Raw genomic sequence first — 22544 nt, 5'->3', positions numbered from 1 at the left:
TCAAACCCACAAGTTGAATTGAACTAATTCATAATAATAATTGTATTTGCTTTCTTTGGCAACTTGTTTAGCTGAATGTACAGTATATTAGTACCTCTCAAGACAGACCCTGGAAATGAAAAAAGGAAAACGTTTTATTATTATGATCTATTGAATAAATATGTTTCCAGATGTATTGCTTGGTCACTGGCGAGAAAAAGAACATCTGGGAACTCAGATTGCTTGGTCACTGGTCTACTGGGCGTCCTTTGTCTCCCTCTAGTGGATTTAAGAAATATCACAGCTTTTGCACGGTTTGTGCTCGTGATCATCATGACTCAATAAGGTGGGATGGAGTAGGTAAATAAAATGGCAATAACAACAATTGATACCTTTATTAAGGGGGGAAATCAGTCGCCCAGAAGTTACAGACTAGGCTACAGAGAAGTATGAAAAGAAAAAAATGACAGAGTACTTAGTAAAAGAGTACAGTAAAGAGCAAGGTACAACAAAGAAGGGAACAAAGAATATATAGATTGACAAAACATTGTCAATGCTCATTGCTCAACGTGAAACAGTCAACTTGAACAAAAAATGCAAACCTTATTAAGCACAACTGTAATACAATACAGTGCCCAAACAAAAGTGTCCATAACAGTCAATGCTACTCAATAATATTTAATAACTAAATCATAATATAAAAAGCATAATTTCAATGAGTGTGGCTAAATAAGAAAATAAAAATAAAAAATGAAATAGTTATGCGTGATCACGTACCTGACTGACGTACTGATGCGTCATGGACGTATTGTGACGTTTTCCAATATGGCGGTGCCCTTGTTACAATGGGTACTTGCTACTTAAATACTTGCTAACAAACTCATTCTGAATGATTCTAAAATTACTCGCAACTGTGAATATTCGGTCGACTACGCAGGAGGCTACATGTTAAAGGTAAGAACGTGTCTTTGTATCAAACGGGGAGTAACAGAGGCGGACAGAATCGTAAATGGCTTTGGGGGCTTGAAAACTTCCTAGCATTAGCCTCGAAAGAGCTGAGATTACTAGCTAGGATAATGATACTAAGGATAGACCAGTGACATCATCACTGTCAACCAGAAGTGGACGCAGTGGTGGTAAAAGTATTCTTTTTTGTTTTTCTTTCTTTCTTTACTTAAGTTAAAGTTTCGATAAGGCAGTGTAGGAATACTCTTTTTATAAGTAAAAGTCCGGAATCCAAAAAGTATTTGAGTAAAAGTACAAAAGTATTTGCTATTTGAATTTTTCTAAAGTATTTAAAAATCTTTATAATAGCAGATCGTCTATTTTCAAACGGCTAAAATTTACTGTATATAGAGTTGAAGTGGCTAATGTATGTTTTTTTTCTTTTTTTATGATCCAAATCTACAAAGTAACTAGTAACAAATGTTTTCAAATAACTTTAGTGGAGTAAAAGTATAATATTTGCCTCTGAGATCTAGTATTGGACATATTCAAGTAAAGTAAAAAAAAATACATTTAAAGTCGTAGTTAAGTACAGTACTTGAGTAAATGTACTTTACACACCATTAACGACGGTAAATGGCAGATCTACAAGCTCGGTTGCAGATGCCTGGGTTTGAGCAGATCGGATATGACATCACGGATGCATCCTTGGGGTGTTTGTTGTGTTGACCGTGGTGGCGTGTTTCAACGAGCATCTATTCTACCGGGCGGCAACTTTGTGTTGTGTTGCGTTCTTGTTGTGATGTGTGATGACAGCTGAGCTCAGACCGCTGCTGCAACGCTGCGTTTTAGGTACAAGTACTTGGGTCAGACAGTCTGTTGATCACGATTAGTTTGGAACGTACGTGAATGTGAATGATCTCACGTCGTGTTGATAGGATTGATGGATTAGCGGCGCTCACACGAAGCTAACTTGTACTACTAGCGTAGATATAGTTGTAAATGTAAACCTAACTTTTCGGGCAGTTTATTGAATTCAATTGTTGTAACTGTCTTGTTTTTTTTTATTATTATTATTATTACACTTATTATTTTATTATTATTACAAGGCTATTTAGTCTAATTGAACAAGATAACTGGTGATGATGGGTAATCTTGCATGGCCTTTATCACTTAAACATAGTTAAAGACAGTAATGCTGGTGGGAAAATTGTTTGAACACCTGTTGTGTTCCCTGTATGCTGATGGGTACCAAACTGAGTCATTCCACCAGATATTTGTTGTGTACCCTTATCTGTATCTTTGTTTCATGTGGAACTGCTATGGCAAATGAATTCCTTTGTGGTGTCCGGATTAGTTAAAAGTCTGACAGTCAGTCTACAGTTGAGATAAGACACATCATCCGCTTCTTGGATTGGACACATTGTTATTGTTATATTCTGTGTTAGATTTGTTTCAAATATATTATCCTGTGTGCGTGAATGAGAGTACCACTACAGTCTGTGTTGAGGCCACTGAGCAGCAGTAGTGTGTCAACATTATAACAATAAAACATAGTTTGTTGACGTTGAATGACGTTCCCTGGGGCCATCACACCCATGTCGGCCTGGGAAGATGAGGAAGGAATCAGGATGTAGGCTGCTGGAGATTAGATATTAATGTTGGGAATAATTTTGACCTTGCATTTATGCCATTTTTGAACTGGGCTCACACAGACACACCTTTATTTCTTTTTTGCTTTTGAAATTATGTGTTTGCGGGAAAATATAACGGCTCCCCCCATCTAATAACCTGTACCCTTGTACTGTGAGTCTAATAGACACCGAACGGCAGTTTATGCTTTGCAGTGTCATGACGAAATGGCAAATGTGTCGGGTTGTAGTACTTTTGCAGAAAAATGATAGGTCTCTGACGGCTTCATAACATGTTGTTTTTTTTAGGACGAAGTTAGCACCATTGCCACGGAGATGTGCAAGATTACATTTTCATTCTTGTTTACATTTTGTAGGCGAGTCGCGGCCTCTCGGGCAGTATGAAGTTCGAACAGTCAAAACTCAATGTCGTGCCGATCAACACTTGTTGCTCAAAGCATAAACTGGCCTTAGTACTCCTGAGGTATTAAGATTTGCTCTTCTTTTTAGCAGATCTATACGCTTGTGAGATTGTAGATTTTACGCTATTTTCGCTCTTCATTGTACAACAAAGTATGTAGGGCTTGTCATCCAAATGTGTTTTTTCTTTCATCTGTTAGTCTAGTGCAGCCGGCCCGTCCGTCGTTGCCTCTCCACAACCAATGAAGGACTACAAGGAGAACTCGTCTTTATCTGGACAGACATTCCTGGAGCACATCAAGCCATGCTGGTACTGGGACAAGAAGGACCTGGCCCACACCCCGTCCCAGTCCGAGGGCTTGGACCCGGGCACAGAGGCTCGCTACCGGAGAGAGGGGGCCCGTTTCATTTTTGACGTGGGGACCAGACTTGGCCTGTAAGTTATCCATAACCACTTTCAACCTGCCGTCCTTATTTTGGGCATGTCTGTCATTAGAGTGCTCACGATGCGTTGCAATGGGACATATTTTGAGCGTGTAGAAATGCTATTTCCACAATTTCTGAAATAGGGTTCAAAGGGATATTCCACTTTCAAAAAAACTTTTTGTCATGGTATGGTCTAATCAGGCTTGTATGAACACCCTGAACAGTTTTTAATTTGCTTCATTCAATATTTAGATATTTGATGTAAATGTCCTGGCTCAGGGCCTCTCCCAACACACTCATTGTAACTTCAAACTCCATTTTAACAATGATAGATTCATTAAAAACACCCATTATTTTTTTCTGGTGACTCATACTACCCTCCTAATACGTGAGCAGGCCGTGTTTTTTCCATAATGTTTTTCATGTATTTTTTATATATTTTTATTGTATACATTTTTTTCCATTTCCCCAAAGAATTATTAAAAATACATGAAAAACGTTATGGAAAAAACACGGCCTGCTCACGTATTAGGAGGGTATTATGAGTCACCAGAAAAAATAATGGGTGTTTTTAATGAATTCATCATGGTTAAAATGGAGTTTGAAGTTACAATGAGTGTGTGTGGGGAGAGGACCTGAACCTGGAGGGCCAGATAACATTTTCATCAAATATCTTAATACTGAATGAAGAAAATGTTAATCTGTTCAGGGTGTTCATACAAGCCTGATTAGACCATACAATGACAAAAAGTTTTTTGAAAGTGGAATATCCCTTTAAGTGTTTAATTCAGACCTTTACCAATACAAGATAGAAATGCTAGTTAATGTAGTTGATAATCAGAAATCAGAGGTGCTGACTTATAGAGCTGTTTTTGCTGACTATCTCCAGGCACTATGATACACTGGCCACTGGAATCATCTACTTTCATCGCTTCTACATGTTCCATTCCTTCAAGCAATTCCCCAGATATGTGAGTTATGTTGACCTTTTCTAACTGTTGCTTTGTTTTCTTTCATAAATTGCTGTTAAGTAGACTTAATAGGCTATTTAGGCTTTGCACTGCAATGGCAGATGACAACGGCAATCAGAAATGATCAGCGCTCGATAGTTCAACCTGCCGCTGCCATCTCCACTACGGCAGAGTCTACCTCTCCACATAGTGGCTACAACTGCTGCGTGGTCGTGTCGCCATGGGAACCAAAGCGTTGAGCGAAAGGGGAACGCAGCCGACGGCTGGTTGGTTAACGCTTTTGACCGCTATGGCGATTACGTCATAACAGCTATAGTCCCACCTCATGCAGTAGAAACGCGCCCCTTAAATTCCCTATTAATCAAGCAGTGCAACTCCGGAGTGTGTCGATATTGCGACATAGCTTCTGTTCGATAGTCCTTTCTTTCGACACGGGTGAATCTTAACCTGGTGAAAAGCTAACCTGCCGACGCGGGTGAGTAGCTAACCTGCCGACGTGGGTGAATGTTAATCTCTATGCCTAAACCTAACCCAAACCCTAACCTAAGTAACCGTGACGCGGGTGAGTAGCTAACCTGCCGATGCTCATAGTCGAAAGAATGACCCATCGAAAGAGCGAGATTTCCCTGTGCAACTCTACTTTACAAAGTGATTTTTGTGCAGATTTTTGCTGTGTGTGTATGTACTGTATTTCATATGTGTGATGAACCATATGACTTGTACTACCAACAGGTGACAGGTGCTTGCTGCCTCTTCCTGGCAGGCAAAGTGGAGGAGACCCCAAAGAAATGTAAAGACATCATCAAAACGGCTCGGAGCTTACTGAATGACGTACAGTTCGCTCAGTTTGGAGACGACCCAAAGGTCTAGTGTCTCTTTTTTCAGTATGTTTCTAGTATAAACCTGAGATGCTTTTTAGAGAAGGAGAATTCAGATGTCAACCACTTAAACCTTATAATATACTTTGTTGCTTTGTTTATTAGGTTACTTTAGGTGTTGGTCACAGAGTACAACTGTAAGAAGTGGGGGAAACATGTCGCATACTCCAGCTCCATATGCATTTCTCTTTAACATTTCGTCAAGCCGGCCTAGAATTGTCTGATCTTGAAGAAGACTGGACAATACATCATATACTTTTGCAAACAAAATAAAATTTGATTATAAAAAAAGGGTTAGAAAAAAGAAAAAGAAAATAAGATACTTCTCAATGAAGACATTTCATTCTAAATTGTTCCAAAGGGCTTTAAAGAATGAGACTATCAAATCAAACTTTATTTATATAGTACATTTACAACAATAGACATTACCCAAAGTGCTGAACATGGAAGGCATCAATGAAAAACAAGCCTGTACAACAAGGACAGCTTAAAAACATTCTAAAAAATACTAAAAGACAGATATTTAAGTAACATTAAAAGCAAGAGAACATAGATGTGTCAACCTCTTAAGCCCCAGGGGGGTCCAGGGGAAAAATCCGCCTAAAATGTATGCCCAAATTGGAACAGTTGTGGACACAAAACTACCATGATTGTGGCTACTCTTGACCCACCAAATGTCAGCTAACCCCTGAAAATTCACAAATGCAGTGTAAAACATAACATTTCTCTTACCAAATTGTCCTGCTGTGATCATTTAGCTAGGAAAAGATGATTGAAAAAGACCTCCGCCTATGGAAATTTTGCCTTCTGAATAGTGAATGAGCCTCAAGACCTCATTGAAAACATATATAGTGAATAGAGAAATTGTTCACCAAGGTGTCACCAATTGATAGGCAAAATTGTTTGAATATATTCCAAACTATGTAAACTCTACAGATGTTTTGGTGAGAGTAGTGCTGTAATATTAGTAATGTTAAAGTATAGGGTGAAAAATGATAAAAACGAGTAACAATAAGTAGTAATAATACTGTAATATGAGTAATGTATGGATGAAAAGTACAATGGCAGCTGATTACTATGCTGTAGAACCACTGTAACAATAATCAACAAAGAAATTGTAGTTTTATTTGGTCTCTATTGATTTATTGACCTTTATTGACAGCTGTTCAGAGGTCAACACCTCTTGCCCCCGCCGGCGGGGGCAATGGGGTTCAAGAGGTTAAGAAGAGATTTAAAAACATCAATAGACTGGGCCCTTCAAATTTCCAAAGGAAGGCAGTTCCAGAGAACGGAGGCAGCAGCCCTGGACCTAAGGTTCGTTGTGGGAACCACCAGGAGTGACTGGTCAGCGGACCTCAGAGCCCTGCTTGGGGAGTTGGGTTCGACAAGATCCGCAATATAGGGAGGGGCCAGCCCATGTAAGGATTTAAAAACAAATAAAAGAACAAATAAAATAGACTTGGAGCCATTGGAGAGCAGCTAAAACCAGAGTGATGTGTTCTCGCTTTTTTTGTATATCGTAGACTTGTGTTAGCTAGAACATAATGGCCAGCCCAATTACCGACTGCAGGACTTTGCAAGAATGTCCAGGGTCGACACAAAATATTAATATTAGATGAGATGAGATTATGAATAATTACTGTTTGGCAATAAGGAACAAAATAAGAATTACAAAATCTCCTATGGTGCAGTTATTAATGAGTAAGCCCCAAATAGACCTCTTTGGGTGTTTGCTGGAAGCATGGTTATAGTTTAGAAACTTTCCGTAGTTTTTTTTTTTAAAAACTATTTCAACGTGTTATTCCTATTTTGGGCATGTCATTACACACGAAAATTGACAAAATTATGGAGAAAAGCAGAGCTACAAGCTCACACCGCATTGGATTGCGAACTGTTTGAACTTGCAGATGGTCTATCTCGCTATTCAACCTTAATCAAAGTAGTTGTAGTAGGCTATTTTCACTCTACAGATCCCTCTAAAAAAATAGAATATTGTGTAAAAGTAAATTTTCCTCTGTAATATAATTAAACATTTTAAACTTTCATATATTCTAGAGACATTGTGTATGGAGTAAAATATTCAAATTCTTTTTTGTTTCGTTTTTTTTAGCATACAGCTCATGAAAATCAAAAATACATATCTCAAAAGACCACTTGAAACAAGCATTTATAGTAACGAAAAATCTAACTTCTCTAGTCTAGTCAGTGATGATTTGGGGTGCTATATCTGCATGCTTTTTTCTTTTCTTTTTACACAATATGTTATTCTTTTTGAGAGTGATCTGTACATGGTACACACAGTTTGATGTGTAATTGCCCTGTGTGTGTTAGGGTCAGCAGGAGGAGGTGATGGTGTTGGAACGGATTCTGCTGCAGACTATCAAGTTTGACCTGCAGGTGGAGCACCCCTACATGTTCCTGCTGCGCTACGTCAAGCAGCTCAAAGGTAGCAGCCTCAAAGCCATGCCTCTGTCTGTGGAGTTTATCACTGAGAGTTTATTAGAATGTATTAATTCTTTGCCATTACTGTTTAAGGTGACAAGAATAAAGTACAGAAAGTGCTACAGATGGCGTGGACCTTTGTCAATGACAGGTAAGCTACCTGTGCTGCCTTTCATTCATGTTCTCCTTCTGTCGTACGCAAAAACACATCTCTCTCTTTACATCTTTGCTTATGTATCCATCACTCAAACTAGCGTGAGTGATACTTTTTACAACATAATGTACAGTGTCGATTTAGATTAGAAGTATGTTCTGAAATAGCCAAGAAAATGGCCATGAACTATCCAAGCAGCCTAAAGCCTTGCATCGGCTACAGCTTGTAGATTGGTTATTTCTTCTGCACTACCATTGTACGACAGAAGTATACTATACATCTGTCTTAATGGTGTGCATGGATAAGGTACCTTGTTCATTGCCTTTTAATATGGGGTGTCCCATTGTGTATTTCACAGCATCTAGTGGACAAATAGGCAAGACATGCATACATACAACCTCACTAAAGTAGCTTTGTATTTCTATACAGCTCAATTAATAAGAATGTTATGCTACTGCAGTGCAAAGCACATTGATTAATGGTATGAAAGATGCTATGCAACAATACTATGTTGCTCAATGCTCCGTTTACTAATATTATAAAACAAATGTTATCAAAACAATTACTGTATATGTAATTGTAACTAGTCCTTACCCGTTCAAAGATATGAGCTCCGAAATGATGTGCAGTGTGTGGGTTATGGGATGTGCACTGTGCACACGGTATATGAGGGATGGAAAGTAACTTTAACTGGTACTTGCATGATAATATGTAGGAGCATCAATGTAAGAAATACCCGTTTCGTTTAATGGCTATGTGTGTGTGTGTGTGTGTGTGTGTGTGTGTGTGTGTGTGTGTGTGTGTGTGTGTGTGTGTGTGTGTGTGTGTGTGTGCAGCGGTTTGGACCGTGAGACCATCCGCAGAGTGGTCTGTGTTTCTTTTTGAGAGGGTCGGTCCGCCTGAAAAACGCGTTTTGGAACAAAACGGTTACGTTTTGCGCGTTTGTGACGCCCTCTACGGGTCGAATTGGAAATGCTTCTGGGGATTCGTTGAGTAAGCCACCCGCAACCTGTGGCAGAAATTCAGTGTTGACTCGACGTTTTGTTTGTGATTTATGGCTATTGTTTGCAAAACGGGCCCCTCCCGCTAACTTTGGAGGCCCGTTACGAACGAACGGTATGGACTATCAAAATATCCCTTGACTATGTTCATTGCATGGGTTCAGAGATCATGTGTACCCATTTTCGTGACATTTGAAGAAAATATGTAGGAAAAGGAGCAAAAAGTGTGTTTTGGAGAAAATTCAAAATGGCGGAAAATCTATCCTGACGCAAATGGGCGGGGCCTATATCGGGAGATGCGTATTGACCCAAGGAATCCAGGGAAAAAAGAATTTTAATGTTCCGACCTACGGTTCAAGAGTTACAGGCCGAAACGTAAAGAGGACTGTTATAGCGCCACCATGAGGCCAACTGACAAAGTTATTTTTTATTTAATCCTTGATATCATTATAAATCTCCTCTCAGAGTTTTGTAACTGTAGCCCCTATGGTTTGCGAGAAAAAAAATATTGAATGTGAGTTTTTGCGATTCCCATTATAAGTCAATGGGAAAAATGTATTCACTAATAAATTAATATCAATTAAACGATTTGTGAAAGTGAAAAAAGGGCTTCACAGTTATGTCAGGTGTGTTCATATGCTATTGGTGATGCGATTTCAGATCAATTGCTCCAGCCACTGAGGAGAAACGCTGTGACAGACACTCACTCAGACAGACACTCACTCACTCAGACAGACAGACATTCGCTAAATTATATGTTAGATATACCCTACTATATGTAGAATATACTTTTGCCAGACTACTATATCTACCATACCTTCAACCAAATGATGTCCAAGGCTTAATCCCTGGCAGAATGTAAATAAACCAGATGTTGATTTGATGGTGGGCATGTGGTGTGTGCCCCTCCTTCCCCGGCAGCCTGTGCACCATGCTGTCCCTGCAGTGGGAGCCAGAGATCATAGCCGTGGCCGTCATGTACCTGGCCGGACGCCTCTGCAAGTTCGACATCCAGGAGTGGACGGCCAAGCAGTCGTCCCGCCGCTGGTGGGAACAGTTTGTCCAGGACGTCCCGGTGGAGCTCCTGGAAGGTATTCATAGTTTGGACATTTGACAGGGTTCCCACGGTCATGAAATTCCTGGAAATATTTTGAAATGAGAAAAATATTTTTCCAGTACTGGAAAAGTTCTGGAATTTATCAAGGGTCCTGGAAGGTCCTGGAAAAAATAGCTATGCATTGTCTTTGGTTATTGATTTTGTTAATACCTCTGAAATGACAAATTCAACATTGGCCAAATTGTAAAATATTAGAGGCAGAAATTGTGAAAATAGCAGTTGCGAGGCGTTGTGAGCATGTAGATCGGCTATTTTCACAATAAAACCGTGTTGTACAAAATTCCTCTACTCGTCAGGGTGTGGGGGGGGGCGTCCCCAGTTAAAACATGATTATTTTGGGGGTCACGGCCAGAAAAGGTTGAGAACCACTGGCATACACTACCTGTCTTTGGACATTGCACATAAGAGTAAGCGACCTGTTATTGAGCTGAATTATTGTTATATAGTCATGGAAATTGGGTTAAATATTCTGGAAAAGCTTTGGAAATTAATTGGCAAAAATGTGTGGGAACCCTGGTTTGGACATTTGACGTATGGACGCTTTATCAGGCTGTAAACGAATAACACTGCTGTCCTGAACGGGCCAACCTTTTCTTGAACTTCCTGTTTGTAAGCATTGCCCTGGGAAACGTAAACCAATGGTTCTCAAACTTTTTAATTTCAAGGACTCCTAGGTTGGTATGTATGATTAGGTCACGGACCAGCATAACTCTGAGAGCGTACAAAAATACAGGTCCATTTGGTTCCATTTGTACACACTCCATTTGTCTCTTAGCAACAATAGAAAAATATAAAATCCTCTTTGTTGGATAATACAGCGAGAGAGATGGTAGCGTAGAGAAAGTGAATGCCGTGAGACACAGCTCATGAGTTGGATGTTTCTGATTAGGTCTTTACTTTGGTACATAATGCTTTAATAATTAAAGCAAGTATGAATTAAAGTTTAATTCATACAACACGGTTGCACAGCCAAAAATAGATCTTGTAGATCTGCCATCTTCAAGCTTGGAACCATTTTCGGCACGCGATGGTCATGACAAGGACACAAGTATAGATCAGGCAAAGGAGTAGTTCACCCCCAAAATGACTTTTTTTTCTATTGATTACTCACGCCATGGAGACTTGAGATCAATAATACTTTTTTGTATTTGTCACATTCCGAAGACAAATTATTTTTAATATTATTGAACTCAAGTGTCCATGGCGTGAGCAATCAATAGAAAAAGTCGTTTTGGGGGTGAACTACTCCTTTAAGGATCCCTTTCGAAGTGCATTTTCTGTGAGTGTGACTGAGATCAGAAAACGCTGTTCTATTGCTGACACTGACATGATCATCTAAATTTGAACACCTGCTGTACCATGTGTTTGCCTGCATCTGATTTTAGATGATGTGATGGTTTCACCGTGATGTCACTGAACATTGTGCTCCATTATGTTTAGTTTATAGCTCTTTTAACAAGCAAACGTGTTGCAGTCAGATTTAGAATGAATTTAGAATGAATGAAAGAGCAGGAAAAGTCATTAAAATAAAAAAGAACAGAATTTGATAGTGATAGAAAATAAAAAAAATGTGATTCCAATTTGTCCAATGTGGGTCCTGTTGTAAAAACAATACATTTTCTTCTTTGATTTGTCGACAGCCAGTCTGATTAAGGTGACTTTGTGTGTGTGTGTGTGTGTGTGTGTGTGTGTGTCTGTGTTCGTCCAGATATCTGCCATCAGATTCTGGATCTGTACTCCCAGGGTAATAAACCCATCCCACAGCAGATCCAGGAGAAGGAGCGGACCTCCTCGGCACCCCAGCCCCCTGCTCCTCCTGCCCCCCCGGCCCCGGTGAGCCTGCCCCAGGTCTCCAACCCTCCTCCCCCTCCACCAAAGAAGACCTCGCCCCTGGGCAGCAGCCCCGCGCGCTCGCTCAAACGCCCACATGTGAGTGTGCACAGCATCGCCTCACATCGCAGCAGTTTACGTTGCACATGTACAAGCTTGACTTAATTAAAATCCATTTAGAACGGGTACACATTATGGTGTATCATTATTTTATGCTTTAACTATTGAAAAATAGCAGATATACAAGCTCACAGCGCGGCACCGAGTGCCGCGCTGCGAGCTTGTAGATCTGCTAATTTTGAAAAATCGTGAAAAATTTGAATTTTGACCCGATTCTGTCTTTTGAATCCTAAGGTTTTTTGAAAAACCTATGTTTGACTAACTGACTAACTGGCTAATTGACTAACTCCAGACTAACTGGAGCTCAGTTAGTCTGTTCTTGAGAGACTACTATGTCAGTGGTTCTCAAACCTTTTCATGTGAAGGACCCCCAAAATGATATTTATTTGGCCACTGACCCCCATCTCAAAATATTTAGTTCCAGGGACCACCCAGAAGCAAAATTTGAGTTACAAACGTTCGCTTTGAAAATACATAGTCAAAGATTTGCACACATTCTCACAACTTTTTCAAAAATAGCAGATCTACAAGCTCGCAGCCGCGCTGTGAGCTTGTATATCTGCTATTTTTCACTGGTTAAAGCAGGGATGTCAAACATACGGCCCGCGGGCCGAATCCGGCCCGCGAGATGATTCAATCCGGCCCCCCAGGCTAGAGCATACATTTCTGAGCATTTAGAAAAAAAAAGTAAGTCTCTAGCCCAGCGCTACTCAACCCGCGGCCCACGGGCCGCATGCGGCCCTTTCCGCATGTCTGTGCGGCCCGCCATGATCTAATAAAAATATAGTTATTCTATCGAGTGAACGCAGCATTTCTCAGTGTGTATCGGTACAAATTGACGGCTGAAATCATGATGTATCATTCGCTGAGTGTCTGGATCGGTAAACTCCACGGCTGTATCGTTTTTTTCATGTAGTATTTCATTCTATCCTATGTTTCCGAGGCACATTGAATGCACCATCTCAGCCCCCTCCCCAAAAGCCAATCTTTAACGCGAGTCGCCACAGTGACAGCACTCGGACATTCATTCTGCAGGCAGGCAGGCAGACAGTGCAGAAGTGCACACAGACGAACTAGCTATGCAGCAGCAGCCGCACAGGTTAAAAATGCAAGATTAGCAGTACAGTAATTAGCGTTATAATAACATCCATGATTGTCCGCTGCGCTGATTGTTGTCACAGAGTAGCACAGCTGAGTGTAATCAACGGCCGTTTCTTGGCGAATCTCCGACGGTATTGATTGAGATCATTTTGTTAAAGAAAGCTTCTGCGCTATATCTGCACAAAACAACAATGTTGCTGGGTGTTGTAGGACTACTACTTGCGTTTAAAACAAAGTAGTTTTCACTGTTTTACAACTTTCCTGTTGAGTGTTGATGCAATGGTGCAACTCTCTTTCTCTGCTGCTGTTCTGTTCTGGGAAAGAAGCCTAATTTATACTTAGCAGTACAAGGGTGTCGCACCTAAAATAGGAGACCTACAAGCTCACACCGCGTCGTGGATGCGACGCGCTGTGAGCTTGTAGGTCTATGTTTTTAAAACATTTTTGGCTAAAATGGCATAATCTTGGATATTATTAATATAACAAACCAGGGAGTTGTTTTTCAGGTGAAGGACCCCTTAGCTGAGAGAGATATAAAGCAGGGACCCTCACTGTAGGCTAGGTATTATAGCCTACTGTAGGCTATTATACTGTATCACACAAATATTTGGCAGCCCCCCCTGTAATAACCTGAGGATTGGGGTCCCTAACCCCCAGTTGAAGACATGTACTAATAATGATATAGGCCTACTATATGATTAGTAATCAAACAATTCTACAATAGCAGCAGTTGGGTTGTTGGACCCAAAATGTGGCTGTTTTCTGTGTGTTTCCTTAATTATTAGACAAATTATTAGACAAAATCATTGTAAACGTTCAAAATGGGACCGTCATTTTTAGCTTGCGGCCCTTTGACTTTTGGCATTTTGCTGAGTGGCCCCTGAGCCATCTTAAGTTGAGTAGCCCTGCTCTAGCCCATTCCTGTCAAGAGTTATGATTGTTTTAAGAATTAACCTAACTAATGTCTGTACACTGCAGGCTAGGTTTCTCCCACCTGGCAGTGATTGAGTTGATTGATTGGAATGTTAAGTGACCAGCTCTCTCTCTCTCTTAGAGGGCGGATTCACACTGCAATCCGTTTGATTAGAACTGATTCTGAAACCGGTTGCTGGTTCACGCTGGCCAGCATTCACATTGGCAGACCTTCTGGCCTCCCTGGAGATCACTAGCACTATACAGCCCGGTCCTATAGGTGGCGGTATGCACATAGTGTCATCAACTATGCGACATTGCTGATGGTGGTTGCCAATAAATTCAGGCACGAAAGTTGGTGTAACAATTCAATGACGCGCGACAGCGCAGTGTGGAACATTGTTGCAGTGGTCTTGGGTCTCGCACCCCCCACACCTCGACAAGACAAACAAGCCTATTTGCATATCAATTGACCTGTGTCGCTGATCTACAAGCTCACACTGACCTTGCATCCGCGACGCGTTGTGAGCTTGTAGATCTGCTATTTTCCAGGCGCATAAACGTGCAGAATGATGAGCGAGACATGCAGCGCACGTTATTATTTTAATTATTTAATAATCAACATGGCTGAAACGCTTGTGGCTTAATATTCACATTATGGCACGTCAAGCAGGCACAGCAGTGCACAAGCAGTGCCAAGGAATCTATAACATCGAAACAAAAGTCAGGGATAAAGGAATACTTTTAGGCTATTTTCTATCAACAGCGGTAAGTCATTTTCGGTTTGTTTTCATGGTTTAACAGTTCATGGTTTAACTTGTAGGCTAGTGCTTTCTCTTTCTGCTTTTCTTTCCCGACGGGCGACAGCGCACACACATGCATGCACGCACGCACCAAGCCCCCCCCCCCTCCCGCTGTAAATCTGATCCCAGAGCAGCATAACCATCATCTCACAGTTACAGCCATACTTCATGTCGCTGCCTCGCGGCTAATAACGGACCTGAATCTGATCCTAGGTCAGCCTAGATTACAGTCCCGTGTTCCGAATGTTTTAACGGAGCGCCGGTTCTGGCCGTCCCGTCTCACTTTCACCCCTGCCTCAGTGCGCTGGTGCGAGACAATAAATAACTGTTCGCCAATTGCTACTTCTCCCAATTGGAAGTACATGACACCAGTCCAGCGCACCACAGTAGTAGGCTAACTGGTGATATAAAACATATAAACGAATTTTAGAAGACAGTCCTACAAGCAAGCAATCTCTCTGTGAGATGAAGTCGCTGATCCCATGGCCATGTCGACAACTGTTACCCAGTGTTTATTTGTGCCGACGGCTGACTCGTCGACATTATATGAGGTCACGTTCAACATCAATACCGTTTTTGAGGCCGGTTGCTTCACACTGCGGCTCACCGGTCTCGAGGTCGCACAATGCAGTCTCGAGACTACCTCTTGAGGTGGTTTCGAGGCTATCCGTTTCTGAGGAAGACCGCACGCTTCACACTGTCAAAACCGGTTTAAACATCTGCCAAGTAGCCTCGAGACCGGTCTCGAGACCGCAGTGTGAATCCGCCCTGAAGATGACAGCATTGCTAGGAATAGAGTGGTTGGTCTGGCTATGAATAATACCTGAACATACCTACAATATTTGAACTGTACTCAAAGATTACACATATTAGACATGGAAATTAATGTTGTTAAAAAAATAACTTATTTAAAAAATATAATAATAATAAAAATGTAAAAGTTTTATTATTCCGATATTTTCTGAATATGCCATTATTGTTCATTACTTTTATTTATTTTTTATTATAAAATACAATAAAAATAATTATTGTCCTGCATCAATAATATTTTTTTTAGCCATTTACAAATTATAGCGCACTAGAGACAATCAGGAATTGAATTATTCTATTATCAAATGGTTTATTCTTATTGGCACTTCTTAAAGGAGTAGTTCACCCCCAAAATGCCATGGAGCCAATGTAGACTCATTCCTAAAACAGAAATTTGATTACAATAAATGCATGCCTATTGATTCCGGATGGGGACCCAAATGCATTTGGGTCCCCATCCGGAATCAATGGGGGGAAGTGTACTATTATCACATTTTTGTCTTAGTAATGCGACAAATAAAATAAAAATATATTATTGAACTCAATTCTCCATGGCGTGAGTAATCAAAGAAAAAAAAGTCATTTTGGGGATGAACTACTCCTTTAAACAAATAGCATCTCTCGTACCTAACTGCAACTGTAATACCAGTAATGAAAGTAGCTATTTTACACAATTTGTAAAATGATATACTGCTATACTGCTAGCTACAGCAGTGGCTGAGACGACAGGAAGAAAAACAGAGCGAACATGTGCGCGAGTGTGCATGCCATCCGATCCGCGACTGGTTCGGCCCTCATCAAGTCGCCTTTCATCCAATCCGGCCCTCACCCCAAAATGAGTTCGACACCCCTGGGTTAAAGCATTCAATAATTCTAGGCCTAAATTTAATTAACTTGCGCCGTCAATCTATACATATTTTTATGGACACATTAGGGCTGAAACTAACCATTATTAATGAGATACATTTTATTAGCCTGGAAAACCATCCCGGTTGCGTGAATTCACATTATCATGTGAAGGGCCAGAGCAGAAGACGAATGTGAATTCACGCGACCTGGATGGTTTATTTTATGACTAATCAATTGTTTCACCACTACACTACATATTTAATGGCCGGGAAATGGAATTACTCTAATTGATTGACTTTATTGATTTGTCTTCTCAGGCGTCCCCGAAAGATGAACCAAAGCCTCCAGGTAAGAAGTTGTATTTACTGCAACTGCAGGCAGCTTACGCTGCATTCTGTTACTTCAAAGTTTGATGTCTCTGTTTAGTTTGATGTCTCAAAGTTTGCACACTGTTAGCAAAATGCTGCCAAGAACAATTAATTTAACAAACTTAACAATGCCAATTTTGGAAAAAGGCGACATGAGGGTTCCTGGAAGCGGAGACCGAAACAGATTTCTTGCCAAGAGTTTGCTGTGACGGGATTTGTTTTATTTGGTTCATCTCCTCTCCAGTAAATTTTGACACCATAAACATACACATCCAAGTCTAACCGCTCTGTTCCACAAATGTATACGCTGTCGCGCAAGGTTGCGTCGCTGGCCAAAAAGAACAGATTTACAAGCTGATCCGTTCTCTTTGGCAAGCAACACCGTCGTCCCACAGAGTGTACATTTGGCTTAAAGCTTTCTCATCTCACTGATTGGTCTCCTTTGACCCGACAGAACAAGTTGGCTCCAAGATCCCTCGCCTGGAGAGTCCCATGCCCCCATTGCCCACATCCCAACCTCCCCCTGGTGAGTTAATCTTTAGTAGTCCGCTTTGAACTTCATCTCCCCCCTCTCGTTTAGCTGAATGAACGGGAGGTTGAAAATCGAACGTGACTGCTTAGATATAAACAAGTAGATGCGATTAACCACTTAAGGCTTGCCGTCATATGACAAAAATAGCTGATTTAGCCATCTCAACGATGATCGGCGCTTTGTGAGCTTGGGGATCTGCTGCGTGGCACCCACTACGACATTGTGAAAATTAAGCATATACAGTAGACCTAGCCACCTAGGATCATTTTGAGAATGTTTGCCTAGGTAACGACATGCCCAAAATAGGGACGGCAGTGTTAATGTGGCTAATGGCATGCTCTTGATAACCTGCTGTCTTTGTGCGGCCCCTCGCCTCTAACTGAAGATTAGGGAGAGCAGAGGGCCTCCCCTGGGTTTCCAGCTCTCTCAGAGACTCTGCTTACGCAACCAGCAAGAAATCTGGACCTTAGACTTTCTGACACATGCACACTCCTGCTCTAGTAATTACCAGTGGTGGACAAATAACACACTCCACCCCGGTACTCGAGTCAAAGTATAGATACCGCTAGTCAAATATTACTCAATTACAAGTGAAAGTTGCTCAATATTCGACCATGCTCATAATCATTATCAATACATAGAAACAAATATAGTAATCAACTTTAATTTTGGTCCCTTTTACACATCCGTAATAATATGACCATAGCTGATCCATAATCTGCTATTTTCACTATAATTGAAATAGGACTTAAGTGGTGTATTCATACTGTTGTTTTCCCTCCCTAGAAATGTAGTGCAGTCAAAAGTAGAATATTCGTCAGTATATACGTCATAAGTATCCAGAAATACAAATACTCAAGTAAAGTACAGACAGATACTTAAACAATGTATCCAAGTATACAGTACCACTGCTAATGACTCCCAGACAATCTCATTAGCTTCATCATTTGAGCCTGATAATGAGACCTCCTGCGTGGCCACTAGCAGGCAGTCTCGCTCCAGTGTCACGCACGCTGTCTACATGAATAGAGGTGTTCTTATCACTTGTTCCTTCTCTTTATTCTCAATGCGTTTGATCTGTTTTCTACCGACATCTGTGAACACTGCTTCTTGTTCCTTTCGGGCTGTTGTTTAATGATGGCGACTTGTTGATTTGTTTTGCTGAATTACATTGACTAATAAGTCTCTTGTCTGGTGTCTGTTGCAAATGATGAAATTAAATATGTCTCCTCCCGAGTGTGTTAACACGGTGGTTCCTAAACTTTTCTGCTTGAGAGACCTAGGAGAGAAATTTGATGTCTCACCCAGGACCTAAAAATACACATACGCCCTATAAAATAATAAAAAATTGAATGTAGCTGATCTACAAGCTTCACAGTGTGATGCTATGTCTTGCGTTGAGTCTGTATATCAGCTATTTTCACTATTTGTAGGAATTTAAAATGCTGTTTATTTATTTTTATAGGGTGTGTGTGGGGGGGCCTCTAATATTTGACAATTTGACCAATATTTAAATTTGTCATTTTAGAGGTATTAAAAAGTCCTCAAATTGTCACTTTAGAAATGTGCAGATACGCTCTATAATACACTTAAACTTTAAGCTGGTTTGTTTACTGAGTGAGAAAACAATGTTGTACATTAAGTTAATCATCTGGGGACCCCTCTGGGGCAACCACGGGTCTAACATGCTCTCTTCTCTCTCCGTCTCCTCTTCCCCTCACTCCCATCAGATCGCAAAGCTCCCCAGCCGGCGCCGCCCGCCGAGGCCGAGCTGGGCGTGGAGTCTGCCCCGCCTCCCCCGCAGCACGCCCCTCCGCCCCACCAGCCCCCTCCCCTCCCCCACCGCCCCCCTCCGCCGCCACCCTCCAGCTACGTGCTGCCCACCATGTCCACCACCAGCTCCTACATGTCCGGCGAAGGCTTCCAGAGCCTCCAGTCCCTGATGAAGACGGAGGGCCCGTCGTACGCCCCCATGCCGCCCAGCTACGCGCCCCCCATGCCACCCTACCACCCCCACGCCTACCCGCCGCCGGCCGCGCCGCCCCCGGGCCCCCCGCCCCCTCCCTCCTCGTACCCGCCGCCCAGCATGGCGCCGGGCTACCCGCCGCCGGGCTACAACCACAGCTACCCTCCCCCCGGTCACGGGCCCCCTCCGGGGTACGCCGACTACGCCGACTACGCCCTGGAGGGCTATCCCCCGCCGCCCCCCGTGCCCCCGGGACAGTCGCAGGTGCCCCTGCCTCCTCCCCCCGGCATGCCCATGAACCGCAGTGGCTGGATGAGATGAAAATGAAGGGTCGGAGGAACGGAAAAGAAGTGAAGCTAAAGCTCGAGAGCGGACTGTGTGCAGAATCACAACTCCCCCCCACGCGGACCCCAAAACAACTTGGCGGACATGAACTTGTGGTGTTCTGGTACAAACATGGGAGAGATTGCTAGTCTCTAGTACAGCTTGAAGACCCTGTCTTAACCAGTAAGGGAAAACTGAAGTGTGGACAGTATTGTTAGGAGAACCATGAACGTGGCGGTACATGTGTGCAGTGATTAATTTTCAGTATAATAGCAACAGCTAGTTCACGGTACAACGCCTACATGATGCCTCCCACTTCTGGTATACAGTAACAACACTGTCTACTGACTGCTTTTCTTTCTGGTAAAAACCTGAAATCCATGCACTAAAAAATGCATCGAACATTTTGTCACTGTACTTTTCATTTCGGCCCAGTGGACATCTGTCAAGAAGTCACTCACTAATAAAGTATACCCCCCATTAGGAGGGGCTACATTTGTTTTCTTTTAGTTGTTCTTCTTTTAGTTTTACTTCTTTTTACATTACGTGCTCACTCTCCATGTTCAATGGAGAGTAAAACCCCTAGCTATTTCAAGTTCTGTTGTGTTGTTTTGACCCTGTCTTGCAGCAGTTTACCTGGAATCCTGGCCACCTGTCTCTGGTCCAACAGTTCCATCTTCACTCTGCACGGGTACACATTATTGTGTATGATTATTTTATGCTTTAACTATTGAAAAATAGCAGATATACAAGCTCACAGCGCGGCGTGCGGAGTGCCGCGCTGCGAGCTTGTATGATTATTTTATGCTTTAACTATTGAAAAATAGCAGATATACAAGCTCACAGCGCGGCGTGCGGAGTGCCGCGCTGCGAGCTTGTAGATCTGCTATTTTTGAAAAATCGTGAAAATACGAAGTTTTGACCCGATTCTATAAGTGTCTTTTGAATCGTTCTAAGATTTTTTGAAAAATTGTGTCAGCAATCTGGCTAGCCAATCGTCAAAGAAAAGGTCCACTTAAATGGAGCTCAGTTAGTCTGTTCTTGAGAGACTACTATGTCAGTGGTTCTCAAACCTTTTCATGTGAAGGACCCCCAAAATGATATTTATTTGGCCACAGACCTGCATCTCAAAATAGTTCCAGGGACCCCCCAGAAGCAAAATTTGAGTTACAAACGTTCGCTTTGAAAATACATATATTCAAAGATTTGCACACATTTTCACAACTTTTTTTTCGAAAATAGCAGATCTACAAGCTCACAGCGCGGCACTCGGTGCTGCGCTGTGAGCTTGTATATCTGCTATTTTTCACTGGTTAAAGCATTCAATAATTCTAACTCTAAATGCGTTAAGAGAGGAATGACGTTTGTTCCTCATGCCCATGGCTTCGTTGTCTATATCAGGCTGTGATGAATTCCCAAGATGGTGGAACATCTAAATATAAAAAAATAACTTGCTGTATATGGTCTTACCGGTATTCATAGTTGTTACTTTAATTCTGTGGAAAGGGTTTACAGTCATGTTAACACGTTTTGAGTGAAACTGCCCTGCAGACAGTATTATATTTTCCCAAACCAGAAAACTGTAGTCAACCACCCACGTCTATAACACTGGACAAGTCCAAGGTATATTTGTACATATCTGGTATGAGGATCTTTATGGAGAGTTTATATACGTATGTGCCTTACCAAGGCTTTTCTTTAACAGATGATTATAAACCCCGCACACAACTTTGTTTTTGTGTTTTAAGTGGCCCTTGGGAAAATAAAGACCCGCTTTTCCTACTTTGAATCGAGTCGTCTGTGTGTGCGAAAGGTTGGACATATTTAGGGTTTGGTGACCATACTTGCCTACCATAGATGCCCCATTTCTGTTGCGTGTACACTATTGGCACTGTTGCCAACATTGGACTGTCAGAATCCAGGAGATTTCAATTTTTTGTAAAAGGGGGTGGGGGGGGGGAACTCCCCACCCGGAGTCTGAGGGTCCTCCCCCAAGAACGTAATCTTAACATATATATTTTCCTGTGTTCTATTGAATTTTGCATCAATGATTCGCCATGTAACTCCTTGCAACTAAACAGTTTTGAGTTTGACTCTTTGCAACTGCCATAATGGTTGCATGATGTTGCAAGGCAAATCATTGGTGTCAGGGGCCAGGGCATGACATTAAGGCTTGTCCTGTTGTTCGGGACTACTAATACAGCTTTAAATGTACATTAGCCTACTTCTCCGTTGGACAAGTGACTCTTGGTTTCACTTTTTGTAGCGCTCCTATAAGCTTTGTGCTTATAGGAGCTTTGTGCTGTATGCAGACTATGGATGTGGAGTGGAGGGGGCCAAGATGGGTCTTAATTATTTGTTAGAAAAAAAAAAAAAACTTTGTGCCTGGACAAGTGAATTGGAAATGTACTTGTCCAGAGGACAAGTGCCTCAAAAAGTTGATGTCAAGCCCTGAGGGTGGTTTGGGCTAAGAGACGCAAGTTTTGAGATTCTGAGTGATAGGGTAGTGATCTAATTATTAGACTCTCAGCACAGAGATTCCATGATCAAATCCTAGGCTGTTCTCCTACAGTTCAATGTTTGTTGAGAGTATTTTTCAAGGCAAAAAAAAGGCTTACTATGAATTCAGTGTTTGATCTTTGATGAGGTGATGTCACGTGACATCACTTCCTGTACGGAAGGATGGAAGGAAGGACAAGCTACGACATTTCTCATGGTATACTGCAATCTTCGGTTGCAATTATTCAAGCCTTGAAAAAAAAAAAAAAAGTAAATGTTAAATAAGAGACGTGCATAGTGGTCTAACGATTAGTTTTTCGGCTCAGAGGTGCAATGTTCAAACCCCAGTCTTCCCATAGTTCAATGATGCACTACTTTGGAATTTTCTATGCAAACATATACATGGGTGATTCAAAATGTGTTTATCAATCCATTGGGCACTTACACATTCTGAATTATGGTAGCT

At 41.7% G+C, this 22544-nt stretch overlaps 1 protein-coding gene across 3 annotated transcripts; it reads left to right on the top strand.

Moving 5' to 3' along the window:
• The first annotated feature begins 793 nt into the window (after positions 1-793).
• LOC308300572 (cyclin-K-like) lies at positions 794-21361 on the top strand. Of its 3 annotated transcripts, none has more exons than XM_080744440.1 (11): positions 794-933; positions 3176-3411; positions 4291-4372; positions 5105-5236; positions 7591-7696; positions 7786-7843; positions 9769-9938; positions 11673-11893; positions 16707-16737; positions 17212-17283; positions 19020-21361. In XM_080744440.1, the coding sequence occupies exons 1-11, from the start codon at positions 925-927 to the stop codon at positions 19574-19576; spliced, it is 1674 nt and encodes a 557-aa protein (XP_080600566.1). In that variant the 5' UTR covers positions 794-924; the 3' UTR covers positions 19577-21361. The 3 variants fall into 3 exon arrangements, with proteins under 3 accessions (XP_080600566.1, XP_080600565.1, XP_080600567.1); XM_080744439.1 differs by having other exon boundaries at positions 7582-7696; XM_080744441.1 differs by lacking the exon at positions 794-933 and adding an exon at positions 1673-1776 and having other exon boundaries at positions 7582-7696.
• The last annotated feature ends 1183 nt before the right edge of the window (positions 21362-22544 follow it).

The sequence above is a fragment of the Nannobrachium achirus genome (assembly GCF_963921795.1).
Source record: "Nannobrachium achirus genome assembly, chromosome: 16".
Lineage (NCBI taxonomy): Eukaryota > Metazoa > Chordata > Actinopteri > Myctophiformes > Myctophidae > Nannobrachium > Nannobrachium achirus.
The sequence above is the reverse complement of the archived record's forward strand: the minus strand, read 5'-3'. Positions and strand labels throughout refer to the sequence as shown.

Excerpts from the sequence above, each read along its gene's own strand:
- LOC308300572 (XM_080744439.1), top strand. Across the intron at positions 7,697-7,785 it reads CTACGTCAAGCAGCTCAAAG|GTGACAAGAATAAAGTACAG; the intron begins GTAGCAGCCTCA and ends TTACTGTTTAAG. Across the intron at positions 17,284-19,019 it reads CACATCCCAACCTCCCCCTG|ATCGCAAAGCTCCCCAGCCG; the intron begins GTGAGTTAATCT and ends CACTCCCATCAG.